The sequence below is a fragment of the Cyclopterus lumpus genome, chromosome 24 (genome assembly GCF_009769545.1).
Source record: "Cyclopterus lumpus isolate fCycLum1 chromosome 24, fCycLum1.pri, whole genome shotgun sequence".
NCBI lineage: Eukaryota > Metazoa > Chordata > Actinopteri > Perciformes > Cyclopteridae > Cyclopterus > Cyclopterus lumpus.
In genome coordinates this window covers 3869405-3883022 of record NC_046989.1, presented here as the reverse complement: position 1 = coordinate 3883022, position 13618 = coordinate 3869405, and the positions used below count along the sequence as shown (strand labels likewise).

At 46.8% G+C, this 13618-nt stretch overlaps 2 protein-coding genes across 3 annotated transcripts; one reads left to right on the top strand and one right to left on the bottom strand.

Annotated features, from left to right (window-relative positions):
- Positions 1 to 3: 3 nt before the first annotated feature.
- wdcp (WD repeat and coiled coil containing) lies at positions 4 to 4802 on the bottom strand. Of its 2 annotated transcripts, none has more exons than XM_034528047.1 (4): positions 4743 to 4802; positions 2012 to 3929; positions 1634 to 1754; positions 4 to 860 (listed from the first exon to the last, which is right to left on the bottom strand). In XM_034528047.1, the coding sequence occupies exons 2-4, from the start codon at positions 3908 to 3910 to the stop codon at positions 667 to 669; spliced, it is 2214 nt and encodes a 737-aa protein (XP_034383938.1). In that variant the 5' UTR covers positions 3911 to 3929; positions 4743 to 4802; the 3' UTR covers positions 4 to 666. The 2 variants fall into 2 exon arrangements, with proteins under 2 accessions (XP_034383938.1, XP_034383937.1); XM_034528046.1 differs by having other exon boundaries at positions 99 to 860; positions 4675 to 4794.
- Positions 4803 to 5028: 226 nt separating this feature from the next.
- fkbp1b (FKBP prolyl isomerase 1B) lies at positions 5029 to 13485 on the top strand. Its single transcript, XM_034528455.1, has 4 exons — positions 5029 to 5300; positions 5827 to 5874; positions 12002 to 12114; positions 12633 to 13485. The coding sequence occupies exons 1-4, from the start codon at positions 5264 to 5266 to the stop codon at positions 12759 to 12761; spliced, it is 327 nt and encodes a 108-aa protein (XP_034384346.1). The 5' UTR covers positions 5029 to 5263; the 3' UTR covers positions 12762 to 13485.
- Positions 13486 to 13618: the final 133 nt, after the last annotated feature.

The following is a 13618-nucleotide window of genomic DNA, read 5'->3' as shown; positions in this document are numbered from 1 at the left end:
GTGTGGCGTTGTGTTTCTTCACCGGAGTGTAAATAAGCGACACACACAGAAAAGGAGCGCACACTAGTTATGCAGATTTAATATTGAAAACGCTGGCAAAATATATATATTTTAAGACATATGTTCACACATATTTGACCCTTTATTGCAATGACGGGGACGTTTCTGTTGAGTCTTGCCCCCTCTAGTGGTCGGTTGTGTGTCACTGCGCTTGGTGACGTTACAAAATGTGGAAGAAAAGGTGCATAAACTGCGTTCATATTAACATTTTAGATATTATTTCCAGAGTGTTGCGTGGCAATGCGGAATCTAACCCGTGTGCAACGTGCATCCGTTCGAGTGAGACCATTCGGCATAGAAGTGAAAATCCAGACATTTTACGGGGTAAAAATCTAGATTTTTTTACTTCTGCAGCGCTCCATTAACAAATACAGAACAAACAAACAAACAAACAAACAAAAATCAAGCCTCTACTGGCTCTTGGACCTGGACAGCAGGATGTGTTAAAACGTCTCTAAAAACATACTCGGAGCCGTCGGTAGAGGAACTGCATTTAGTCCAACGAGACGTCCCAAGGAAACGCATTCTTTGGGGCACGCTTTCATTTCATAAGTTATGAGGATACACCTGTGTGAGTCCATCAACTGACACCTGTGTGAGGAGGCACTATGTGGAGAAGTCTGCGGTCATGTTGGGGCTTTGGCCGGGGCCTGGACTGGACGGGACGGAGGTCTCGGGGCTCCCGGGGGTCCGCAGGGTACTTTTCCTCTTCCCGTTCCGCACCGTGAGCTCCTCTTTGGGCTTGAAGGTCAGAGGCACGAAGCCGTCTCCGTCGGCCACGAGCACCACCCACAGCGGCCCTGCAAAGAGATCACACGAGGTCAATGAAAGATCTGTTTTGTTACCACGGTAACCGTTATAGCCACTGAAGGGGGGGGGGTAGTTTGAGATATGTTTTGCTTGCTGCTGCCTCTGAGTTTGGGACAGTGTGTGCTCATTTAAACAGAGTAAGCCGCTTTAGTTTTAAACCTCGTAATCTGACCTAGGCTTTTAAATCACGTCCAATTATAGCGTACCCACGGCAACGACGCTGGAATGGTGTCGTTTGAGACTCCAGGGTACAGTACGAGAGATTATTTATCTATTAAAATGCATCCTGAAAAAAACTTGTTTTATATGATGACTTCTAGGCTGAAAATACTCCCAGGGGTTTTAATTTTTTAACACCGTAGACTCGGTCAAAAACAATTATATATATATATATATATATATATATATATATATATATATATTACACAGTATGCAAAATATATAATATAATAATAAATATATATATATATTTATTATTATACAGTATAATATATTATACAGTTGTATAATAATATATATATATTTATATATGTATTATTATATTATACAGTATACAAAAGATTATATATATATATATATATAATAAATATATAGTTTGATGGTTTCTGTTTGTTATTATCAATTTAGACGGCGTAATTGTCTATCGTGACATCTCCATTCACGACTTCATCAAAAAAAGTGAATTATCGCCCCGGCGCCAACTTTTAAAAAAAAGAAGCAATAAGCACCATTTTAAAAAATAGAAACTGAACGCCGCCCGTACCATACGTCATCTCCACAATCGTCAGGTTGAAGAGGTCTTGAAGGACGCGCAGACACAGCTTCCCGTCACACAGCAGCACCGGCCGCCGCTCGTCGATGAACACGTTCTCCGACAGCTGCTTCTGCATGAGAGAAGGAGAAAGAAAAAGAAAAAGGTGAATCAACCGAGTCCGGTTAATCCATATCTTCTGATCCGATGCTTGATAAATGAAGTCAAGTATCTGGAAACGCGTTGTCTTATCCTTAAAAAAAGTGTAAATTCCCACTGAATAAGCCGTTTAAGCCTCTGGAGCAAAAGCTGCTGGAGACGGAGACTCCAGAAAGAGAGGGAACCTCTTCCTCTCACCCGTTCAGTTACAAACACACAGAGAACCCGTACCTGACATGTGACGTTGACATAGGGGGGTTCGGAGGCGCTGGGGTAGGCGCCCTGGGCCTTCTTGCCGTTCTGGTTGTAATCTCGGATTTCCGTCAGACACTGCTGCACGTCCGCGAAGCGCGTGAAAAGCCTCTCCATGTTGAGAACCAGCTGCTCCAGCGCGCGCTCCTTGGCGGGGCCCATCGCCCGGTCGGGGTAAGGCAGCGTCGGGTCCGTGTGGAGCTTGTCCGACGGCTCGTGGCGAGGGGAGCAGGCCCGGCTGGAGTCTCTGCTCGCCTGGCCGGCCACCGCCAGGCAGCTCATGCGGTTGACGTGGTCCACGTCGAAGTTCTCCACCGTGACGGACGAGGGGCTGGACGGGGCTCGGTCGAAGAAGTCCACGGTGCTCGCGACGGGGCTGGGCTCGCCGCTCCTCAACTCCTCCACCAGCCTGCGCCTGTTACCAGCAGAGCGAACGACTCCCCCACCAGGTAACACCAAGTCCTTTATCCCCGGGTGCTCCCGGTCGTCCTTAGATAGGTGCTCCGAGTGCCTCCTAATCCCTGCGCTTAAAATACAAGCGGACTCACGGTTGTGAGCAGGTGGCGTGATTGGAGTCTCTCCATCGGCCATCAGCTCTTTGGCTACCAGGCGGAGAACGTACTTGTCCGTGTTAGAAGACGGGAGGAAGGCGGGGTCGTTGGACTTCTGCCGGCCCACCATCAGCAGCAGCAGCTTGTCATTGAGGAAGCAGACTCCTTTGGGCCTCTCGTTCGCCTGCAGAGAGATCTGCTGAATGTTGGGCATGGCGGAGGCCGTGATGCAGTACACCAGCACCATGTTGCAGGTGTTGGAGGCCACCGCCACCGTGGAGCCGCGCGGGTCGAACGCCACGACGTCCGGAACCAAAATCCCGGGGATGCTGACTTTGCGGCTGGTGGTGACTTTGCGCTCGTAGGTGACCAGGATGAGGTGCGAGGAGTCCTGGCCCGAGCCCGTCATGGTGTCTCTGCGACGCAGGTGGAGAAGGGGGCTGGGGTCGGAGCGGCGGTGCCTCGCCAGGAGGTGGGTGAGGTCCAGAGGGCCTGAGCAGGGGGTGTAGGAACTCTCAGATTCAGATCTCCTTCGCGAGTCCAGAACGCTGTCTTCTTCCGTCAGGGCCACGTGCGAGCCGCGGCCCTGCAGGGACTCGGCCTCCGACACCATGTCGAAGGCCATGCCGGCATTCAACCCGCAGATTTTGTCCAGAGGCAGCTCCGTGGCCACCGCTACTTGAGCCTCCCCCGTGGCCTCGATGGCACAGATGTAGCCCCCCACGTCGAAGATGGGGCAGAAGGAGCAGGCCACCAGATTCTTCTGGATGTCATTCCAGATGTAAGAGTGCAGGGAACTTCCTATAGCCACCACCAGGCGCGTGCCGTCCTTAGTCCAGCACGCGCAGTGGATCAGTCCACTACCTTTGATGTCCGCTTTGATCCTCCTGTTGTCCACTCTGACGGAAAACAGCAAAGAAGTGTCCTTCTTGGTCAGCACAACCAGGATGTCCAGTTTAGGGTGCCAGACGCAGCCTTGGGAGAGCAGAGGGAACGGCTCGCTCATCTCGCAGGTCTGAGTGCACAGCAGCTTGTTCTGCTCCAGCGCGCTGAGCTGCAGTTGCCACACGGTAACGTGTTTCTTGTGCTGGACGGCCAGCAGGGCCGGGGAGTCCGAGCAGCACAGCGGTCCCCAGAAGAGGCCGAGGACGTGATCGAACTGCCCGATGACGTTCGTGTCGCCGAAATTCACCTCGCCGCTGACGATGAAGAGAGACGTAAGGCAGACCTGCTTGCCGTCCGTCCACGCGATCCCGTGCACGGGGTGGATGGCCTGGTGCAGCGTGTTGAGACCCGACCGAAGCAGCTTTGCTTTGCCAAGATCCATCCCGGCAGGTGTGACGACGCTTATATAAAAAAAAAAATTAAAAAAAAAGAGAAGATGTTTTTTGTTTTTTTTTGTTTATGTGAATCAGGGAGTTCACATTGGTGACTGAGACCTATCCGGTCCGAGCGGGTCCTGCACTAGAGTAGCTAGTGTTGCCTTTGCCTATACCTATGCAGATTAAGAATAGCAAAAGCCTCTCGTGTCTCCTTCCAAGTACATGCCTTAATCCCCTCGGCCTGAGCCGAGGCAGTGGTGACGAAGACTGATAGCTGCTTACACCTTGAATGACCTTAACAACACACCGATACTGTCGGGACCTCAGGGCATTAACAATACGATCCTGCCAGGACCTCAGCGCATTAACAATACGATCCTGCCAGGACCTCAGGGCATTAACAATACGATCCTGCCAGGACCTCAGGGCATTAACAATACTGAATTGTGTGAAAACTGCCACTAGGTCGTCCCCACATCGAAATAGAGACGTTACTCATCACATGCACAATAAAGCAAAGTAAATATTATTTTTTTTAAATACGTGTGCGTGAGCTAAATATAGTAAATAACAGAATAACAGCGTTCACACAGAGGATACACTACATTGGTCTGAGGTGATAAACGTCATCATTATGATACGCAGAGGTTTTCCAGTTCACACTGGAAATAAGTTATTTAACTCATGCTAATGTTTACCTTTAGCATTAGCATTAACTTATCAAACTAACGTTGCAGCTAATCATTGGTGTACATATATACACACATACCTCATAAAACCACAACCATCTCACGCGGAATCAAGCGAGTTCCCCCGTCTATTAAATCACGTTTTTACCGGTTGAAATGTGTCTTGAAATGCCCGTTTTCTTAGTCCACCCGGAAGCAAAACTCCCTGACGTTCTCGGTGCATTCTGGGATATGTAGTTTTCGTCACAACGGTTACTTTTCTTTTTTTTAACCCATTTTTTCCCGTTTCAGCGGACAAAATTAATATTTATTCTAATAAAGAACACAACGTGAGATAACCACAAAATGAAGAAAAAAAATTTATTTAATTAAATTAGAGAAACGGTTGACGTGACGCCGGGGGCCGCGTGACGCACACGGGCTGAAGTCGGAGATCTCGGACGCCGCCTCGCGCTACAACCTCGCGTTTAGACGGTTTCATCTTTGGCCGCCGCAGCTCCCGAAATCAGAGCCAGTGGTCGGCTTGAGTTCGTGGTTTCCACCGATCGGCAATTGTAGCTGCTTCACGGGCGAAAAAAACAAAACAAAAACGGGCTTCTTTTTTAATTGCTTTATTTTTTATTTATTTTTATGTTTCAGAGCTAATTATTGAAGCACCGCAGCACCGCCATGGGCGTGGAAGTCGAGACGATATCCCCCGGTGATGGTGAGTTGATGTATCCGCTTGTGTGGGCTTTGATGCGGGGGTGGGTTGCTGGACGTGTTGGGTGGGTGGTGCTGCAAATCGTGTCAAATATCAACATAATTTAGATACATATATAAAGTTTAGTTTAGCCGTCAGACATGCAGCTGCTCGCGGTGACGTTAATATTATATTATAATTATTATATTATAAATATTTAGCATTTTGATCACAAGATAGCTGAGGTTGTATAGCCCTGGAAAAAAAATAAAAGAAGGCTCCAAGCTGAAGTTTCACAAAATGTGGACACATGCATTATCACATTATAACATGTGTGCGTGTCATGCATTATCACATTATAACATTATCTGACTTTAACATGTGTGCGTGTCATGCATTATCACATTATAACATTATCTGACTTTAACATGTGTGCGTGTCCTCTGGTGGTCCTGCCAGGAGCCCCTCACCAGACCTAACAGTTAATGACACAATAACACTTATTCTCTCTCTCTCTCTCTCTCTCTCTCTCTCTCTCTCTTCTCAACAGGAAGAACATTTCCAAAGAAGGGCCAGGCATGTGTTGTGCATTACATAGGTAGGCAATCGTGGAAACCAGACCCCCCTCCCAACACACACACACACACACCTGTCCTCCTTGTTGAGAGAGGAAATTGGCTCTGTTTGCATGTTTTTCTTAGTTTTTTTGTACAGTTATTACATTTCATTTGAGTTACCTGGAGAGAAGCGGCACGGCTCAGTGTGCAGCCCAGCTCTCTCAAAAGTGTGCACGGTCTGCGAGACATGTATGCACCTGTGTGTGTGTGTGTGTGTGCGCGTGTGTGTGTGTGTGCTGTCTAAAGTCTTCATAGATGGGATACAGGGTGCAGCAGCAGCCACCCCACCCAGAAAATATCGTTTTTTTTCCCCTTTTGTTTTGTTGGAGGAATTTGGGTGTCTCGCGGTGTCAATGCCGTTTTAGAGACTGTTGCAACTTGCACATATAGAATATACATGTGCACACACACACACAAACACACACTCTCTTTCCCCCCCCCCCACCGTCTTTTTTTTTGTCTCCTCTCAGATTGGCCAATTATTCGAGGTGGGGCAGCGAGACGCTGAGATGTTTTTTGGGTGAAAAGGAAAAAAAATTGGGGTTATTGTCTGCCCCCGGGGGTTGTCGGCCCAGACAACTGGGTCAGACAGAAAGTAAACACAACCCGGTTCACAGCCATCAGTCTGTCTGGGGATCGGTTATTACACGGCTATAAAAGCTGTTGCCCGCTCCCCGGCATTGACTCTGTGGTAAACAGGTTTTGACAGCGTGTGAGAATTGTTGTATTTTACTGTGTGTGTGTGTGTGTGTGTGTGTGTGTTTGTGCGCCCTGGTGCTCGGGATTTGCCGTCTTGCCACTTTAAAAATGGGTGTGCGTGGTTGTCGTTATCTGATGATTTGGCTTCACTTACTTTCTCACATAGTATCTCAGTTTTAATAGAAGTATTTTTTCCTGCTTTGTTTGACTTGCGATGACAGTCAACAAATGTTGTATTGTTTGGAAAAAAAGTTTGTTGTTATTATTCGGTTGGTAAATGAGCTCACACAGATATAAGTCTCTCTCATCTGCACCCCCCACCCTCGGGTCATATGGTGGATCCTGTGTTGTCACGTCTGTTTTCTATCATGATCACCTCCCCTGAATGTCACCAAGCGTCTGTAATATTACAACAAAAATTAAAAATAAGCTAAGCTAAGCCAAAACAAGGGCCTTATCCGTGGAACACAAAAAAAATAGAGCTATAAATATATATCGTTGTATCAGCGGGGGATGATGTGTGTTCACAGTGGGTCGATGGAAAAAGAATGTGCCGGAGCTGTAGGTGAGTGTGTGTGTGTTTGTGTGTGTGTGTGCGTGTGTGTGTGTAATGCTTTTAGTGTTGAACGCACGGAGATTAGCAGAAGAATGTGGTCTCGTCGGAGAAGATTAGAGCGTTTGTATTATAATAAGTAGTGTTAGTATCCACCTCCGCAGTGAGGCATGTATGCACCTGTAAGCGAGTCGCTCATCAAGCAACGATGACTCAAAGAGGTTGTTTCTCTAATTTTTTTAATTTTTTTATTTCATCCCGCAGTTTTTGTAGTTGTTCGTATTCAACAGGCAAAAAAAAAAAAAATCCTCGTACACATTTTAATTAACTTTTTTATTTTTGTTTGTTAATCTTTGTTAATCCGTTTTGAAACCTCGATTTTGGGCTTTTTGGCCGTCGCCATCTTGGATTACGGCCTTTGCCATTTTTGCGACCACCTGCACATCACGCTGTATTGAAGAAGACTTGAAACTAGAGATTGAGACCAAAAACTCATGTTTACAATGTTTACTGAGGGAATACATCAAGAGAAGTAGAGTCATTTATATAGACTTCTATACAACCAGAGGAGTCGCCCCCTGGTGGTCAGTAGAGAGAATGCAGCTTTATCACATGAAGCATAGACTTCTATACAACCAGAGGAGTCGCCCCCTGGTGGTCAGGAGTGAGAATGCAGCTTTAACACATGAAGCATAGACTTCTATACAACCAGAGGAGTCGCCCCCTGGTGGTCAGTAGAGAGAATGCAGCTTTAAGACATGAAGCATGGACTTCTATACAACCAGAGGAGTCGCCCCCTGGTGGTCAGGAGAGAGAATGCAGCTTTAACACATGAAGCATAGACTTCTATACAACCAGAGGAGTCGCCTTTCTGCTGGAGATAATGCAAGTTTTAAGACACTTCCACATTGGCTTCACTCTTCAGAAACCGGATGTTAGATATGGTGTGTGTATGTTTGTGTGTGTGTAGAGTTTGGACAAACACGGCCTTAGCTTCAGAAATGGTGTTTTTAGAAACTGTAATTGGTGGTACGGTCAGCTATCCAGGAATTGGTACCTACTCTTCAGGTCAGTGGGCTGTCGTAAAGAAGGACACCAACCCACATTTGGTTTATTTAAAAGCTCAAATACAAGATTAGTTCAAGGTCTGATCGAGAGATAGTTCCGGCAATAGAAGGTTAGCTTTAGATCTGGGACACAAGACAGCAGAGCTCTGAGAATCGGCAACGGTCAGGAGAGAGCGAACACAAATGGATTGGAAACCTCTCTCGTTTTCCAACATTTAACATTACACACACACACACACACACACACACACACGTGCCAGAGCACAGAGATATGTGAGTCCCCCCCCCCTTCTGACTCTAGTGGGAGTTGTGGTTGCCATAATTAGCTTATTGCTTATTGCCACGAGGCAGGTGAGTAAGGGCTCTTGCATCGACAAAATAATTGGAAAAAGCCGCCCCGGCTCTTTCATACACATTCTTCTTTTCTTTCTCGACCGCGTCAACATCCACGGATTATCTCTCACGGGCCTCGCGGTGCACTGAGCCGCCCGGGCCCGGCTACAAAACGTACACGACTGATCAAACGCTTGAAAAGTACAAACCGGTAAATCAAAGGGCAGATTATAGATTATTTTGGAGAAGGCCGAGCCGGCAATCACAAGCTCCCCACCCCCCCCTCCTTCCCTCTGAAGGAAGTCTAAAGGAAGCAGACCCAATATCGGTTCCTTATAAAGGACCCCGGCGGCAGCCTCCGGGGTTCTGCGTTCGGCACTAGGCCGTGAGGATAAACGGCCTCTTGTCGGTCGGGAGGCGTGAGCTCTGGGACCAACAGGCCTCCTGCATGTGATGTCATGCCTAAATGTGGACATCTTTCCTTACCATGTTTGAGCTCCAGACTCCGCCATGAAACGTGCTGAAGCTGAGACCTAATCCTGGTGTGTGTGTGTGTGTGAGACACACAGAAATAGATAGAGGCCTTCCATGGGAGAATGTTGTGATTGAATGCCGTGGGAAGCGTTCAATCCCAACGTTGCAGAGATCAAGAAAGAAACCGGTTTATTCGCAGCTTTTTGCTGACTTATGGAACAGCACATCGCTCAATATCGAGGCGACCATCAACAGTTGGTTTTCTGGTAGAGAGTTGGCACAATATCTTCTCGCAGTGCCCCAAACACATGAATACTAACCCTTCGGATCCACTGGGGGAACCGGGAAACCCCGTATCTTGTTCAGTTTTCAGGGTTCTTTTGGCTGACCTTCATAGGATCCTCATATCGTGTTCACTGTACATCCTTTTGTTAAAAATACTACCTAGAACCGAACAGAAAAGAAATCTGTGAAATTCTATCCTTTTTCACCTCCTAAGGGTACTAACAAAAGCCATCCAGGAGTTCTTCAAGGGGGGGACCCTTGAAGAACTCTTTCTTCCAACAAGGGTTCTTATTGGGACCCTTAGTCTCTCAAAGAACCTTATGGTTCCCGGTCGAACCTCAGACCTTCAGGAACTTGGGGACCCCTTATTCATCTCGTAACCCTTTCAGGCTATCGGCGCTGCAGTTGTGAATTAGCCATTTGTTGTCTAAGCTGGAGATACTGCTAATAGCACATCGCACGCAGCTGCGATACGGCGGCAACGCATTTAGGTTGGTAGACAGATGGCTTTACACGCATCCCATTTCATCCACACGTGGGCCAGAGAAGGGGGGGGGGGGGGGGGAGCTGGCAGCCGTCCTAGACAGGGGTGAGACAGGATACAGTAAACTGAGTAAAAATAACCCCACCCCTGTGTGTGCGCCACCGATCTCTTTTCTTTTTTTGTGTGCAGATCCAGCCACAGCTCTACCAAGTGAAAGCCTTGTCATGAGGAGAGAGGGTGGGAGTCGCTCCTCAGGAAGGCCCTGCTTGTTGTTATTGCTGAGTCTCCCCGCCCCCCCCCCCCCCACCCCCCCCCCCCCCCCCCCCCCCCGTGCTTAGCTGACCAAAGAGTGATAACGGAGCGCCGATGGGGGCGTCGGGAGTAGTTTCTGACGTTTTGTTTTGCTTCTCCTGCGAGACACAGTCCAGAGTCCACGAGTGGAACGTGCACCTGTTATACGCCGTCTTTATATATATCCTGCAGCGAGAGCTGAAAGTAGCATCGAACGTTACATACCGCGCTGCAGCTCTGTGAACTACGGGGGGGGGGGGGGGGGGGGGTATGTCTGGTGTTTTTCTCCATTGTCTCCCTTTCTCAAAACTGGTTTTAGCCGGTTGCCAGTGTGTCCCTGTGTCTGATAACCCCCTCTGCAGGCCGCCGCCTCCTCCGGAGTTGTTATCTGCTGCTTTCTTTAAACCATCGTGAAAGTTTTCCGGCGTGCACTTTTTACACCCTGTGAGACACCCCCCCCCCCCCCCCCCCCCCCCCCCCCCCCCCCCCCTCCCCCCCGCAGCAGGTGGCTTTTGCCTCTCGCTGAGTGCACGACCCTCTGATCTCTGGGCCACTGGGATACTTGGAAGTGATGGACCTACTAAGTTTAGGGGGGTGAAAGGCGAGAAGCAGTACAGTACCAGCGTTCATACGACTGGGCAACAGGTGGATGTTCGTGAACGTTTCTGCACGACAAAACTATTTATATTAGGAGTTGGCTATGAGGGTGGAATATTAAACCATGATATATGTCATCAGAATCAGATGTATAGCGTAGTGTGGTGCATTTTGACACTCTGGACACTCAATTGAGAAACAATTAACATCAACGACGGACTAATACAACCTAATATTCCTTTATTTCCCAGCATGCATTGTGTATGACCGACTTCTTATTAAACGTATAACATAAACTATGTATTTCTACCAGACGGCGAGGTGTATTGTAGGATATTGATGAGGCAGAACTCTTTATTTATTGGTCTCTTTATGCGGAGGAAGACTAATCGTGTTCCTGCTCATTATTTTGTGTTTATTATTGTGGTTTTTTTTACCAAATACTTGACCACTGGTGCTTTATTATTCTCATTTACAGAATGATATTTGGGATAAATAATCATCCGTAATGTGGATATAATGACTACGTGGGTAAATGCAAATAATGAAAGAATTATAACTTCAGGAAAATGACATCACGACTGTAACGGTGACTTTAAAACCAGGAGAAGACACATTATATATAACGATATCCAAATACTAAAGCGATATCTATCCTGCGCAATATCAATGTCACAATATCGATATGTAATATTGATATATTGTGTCACATTATTAAAATCATGGCATCATATTGGCCAATCGCTGCTTCAAATGGCAGCTCTGATTCCCTGAATGGAGGACGGTCATAGATGACTGCATCCGTGTTTAATGGGCCCCGTGTTATTACCTGAAGGAACAGTCCGGCACCGCGCCGCCTTTTTATGACCCGTTTCTCCCAGTGGTCTAGATACAGGCGGGCAATGGCCTAGTTAACTTTAAAAATAATCCACTAAACCAGGCCACTGCTTCCTGATTCACATTCCCTTTGTTCATTTGCGTAATTGAAACAAGAACCGTATAACCCCCCCCTCCCCCCACCCGCCAGAATAACTCCTCAGACTGGAGCCAGACGGACTTTACTCCTTTTTTTAATCTTAAATTGCCTCTTTCCAAAACATTAGCTGCAGAGGGAAAGGGGCGTGCATTGATCTGGCCTCCCAGCATATAATGCATTGAGGGTTTTCTGTACAGTTTCGGCCATCGAGAGCTTTTAACTACGCAGACGTTTCAAAAAAATAAAAATAAAAATAGCCACGTCGATAAGCGTCTTTTTAATTGATCTCAGATGAACCCTGAACGGCCGACGGCTGAACTTTGTCAACGTGATTTTGCTCTTTCGGCAGGCATGCTGCAGAACGGGAAGAAGTTCGACTCCTCCCGAGACCGGAACAAGCCTTTTAAGTTCAAGATTGGACGGAGTGAGGTCATTAAGGGCTGGGAGGAAGGAGTAGCACAGGTAGGAGAGACACTGCATGTACATTAGTATGTTACCTTCAACCCTTTGGAGTATAGAAGGTTATGTATTCATTTATACTGGTGATTTTAAAAGGGGTCATACCAACTGCTCTTATTCGTAGGTGTGTTTCTCTGTAATGTTACAGTAATAAGGATCCATATATTTCAATAGTTTTTTGACTAGTGTTCTAGGTTGGTACATTAAAGTGCTGAAGGGAAGATCCAGTCTCAAATGCTAAGTGGCGCAATTTTGTGGTACTTCATCCAAAATCATTATTTTCACAGTGTTCCATATTTTCGTGCATCTGGATTTAAATGCCATCTGCAAAAGAAAAAGAAAAAACTGCTCGAAATTGCATTTCCATGTGGAAAAAAAAAAGATCAATAAAGACGACGATGACTATGATTGCATCTCTTTCCTCAAGCTAATTTGGGGTGATTTTGCTCTGCGTTGAACTTTATACTCCTTAAAACGGCATTAAAAAAATATTATTAAAATTTTCCACTGCTCCGCTTCAGATGAGCCTGGGCCAGAGGGCAAAAATCACCTGCACACCAGATATGGCTTATGGCGCGACGGGCCACCCCGGGGTCATCCCCCCGAACGCCACCCTCATATTCGACGTGGAACTGCTCAAGCTGGAGTGACGCCTGGGGTCACAAAGGTCGAAGCCTAATGAGGCCGCGTTGGCCCACGACCTGCTTCCACAGGGAGACCCTGCTCAGCTGCTGCCTCCCACCCCACTCTGTGTTGATCTCTGCAGTCTTTCTTTTTTTAGTTCACTATTTAAAATGCATCTACTGCTGCTGCGTTGTCACCATCTTTTTTCATAATAGGATCCTGCACGGAAATATTTTCACATCATGCAAGACTTTTTACACACACACACACACACACACACACACACACATACACACACACACCACATCGCCGTTTGGTTTCTTGATTGTTAGTCAGAGGTGCTATTTTGTTTAGTTTCATTTAAAGTTTAAAGTGCATTTTGTGGAATCACGAGGAAAATAAATCGGTCATCTGATGAAAAGCCGTGCTACATTGCAATCAAAAAACATAAACTGCCTGACAGTTTCAGCAACAGAGGAAAGGTGCATTACGTTGGAAAGTACACAACTTCTGCTCTGTGTCTTAACTGGGCATTATATATATACCACTGTCTGCATTGCCACTTTGATAACGGTTTGCCCTGCTGAATGCTCTGAATGACGTTGCTATGTGTAGTATATATATATTTTATATCCCTCATAAACATTCACTGCAAGTGTACCCCTGTACAATACAACCCAATCCAATACTGCGCTGAACCGTACAGTGGATTGACCAACTCTTGAATAAAAATGGCATGTTTTATGTTGAGAGGTGTGTGTGTCCTGTGTGTGTGATTTGAGAGGAAGGGAAAAAGTGATAATAATAGAAGTTACAGTACGTTTGGCAGCATTTTAGACACGCGCTTCTGCTGCAACATCGCCTCCTAGTGGCAGGTTATATA

Coding starts and splice junctions, on each gene's coding strand:
- wdcp (XM_034528046.1), bottom strand. Junction 1,755..2,011: donor ATGTCAACGTCACATGTCAG/GTACGGGTTCTC, acceptor TCTCTCATGCAG/AAGCAGCTGTCGGAGAACGT. Junction 861..1,633: donor GATTGTGGAGATGACGTATG/GTACGGGCGGCG, acceptor ATCTCTTTGCAG/GGCCGCTGTGGGTGGTGCTC.
- fkbp1b (XM_034528455.1), top strand. CDS start 5,264: ATGGGCGTGGAAGTCGAGACGATATCCCCCGGTGATG. Junction 5,301..5,826: donor GACGATATCCCCCGGTGATG/GTGAGTTGATGT, acceptor TCTTCTCAACAG/GAAGAACATTTCCAAAGAAG. Junction 12,115..12,632: donor GGGAGGAAGGAGTAGCACAG/GTAGGAGAGACA, acceptor GCTCCGCTTCAG/ATGAGCCTGGGCCAGAGGGC.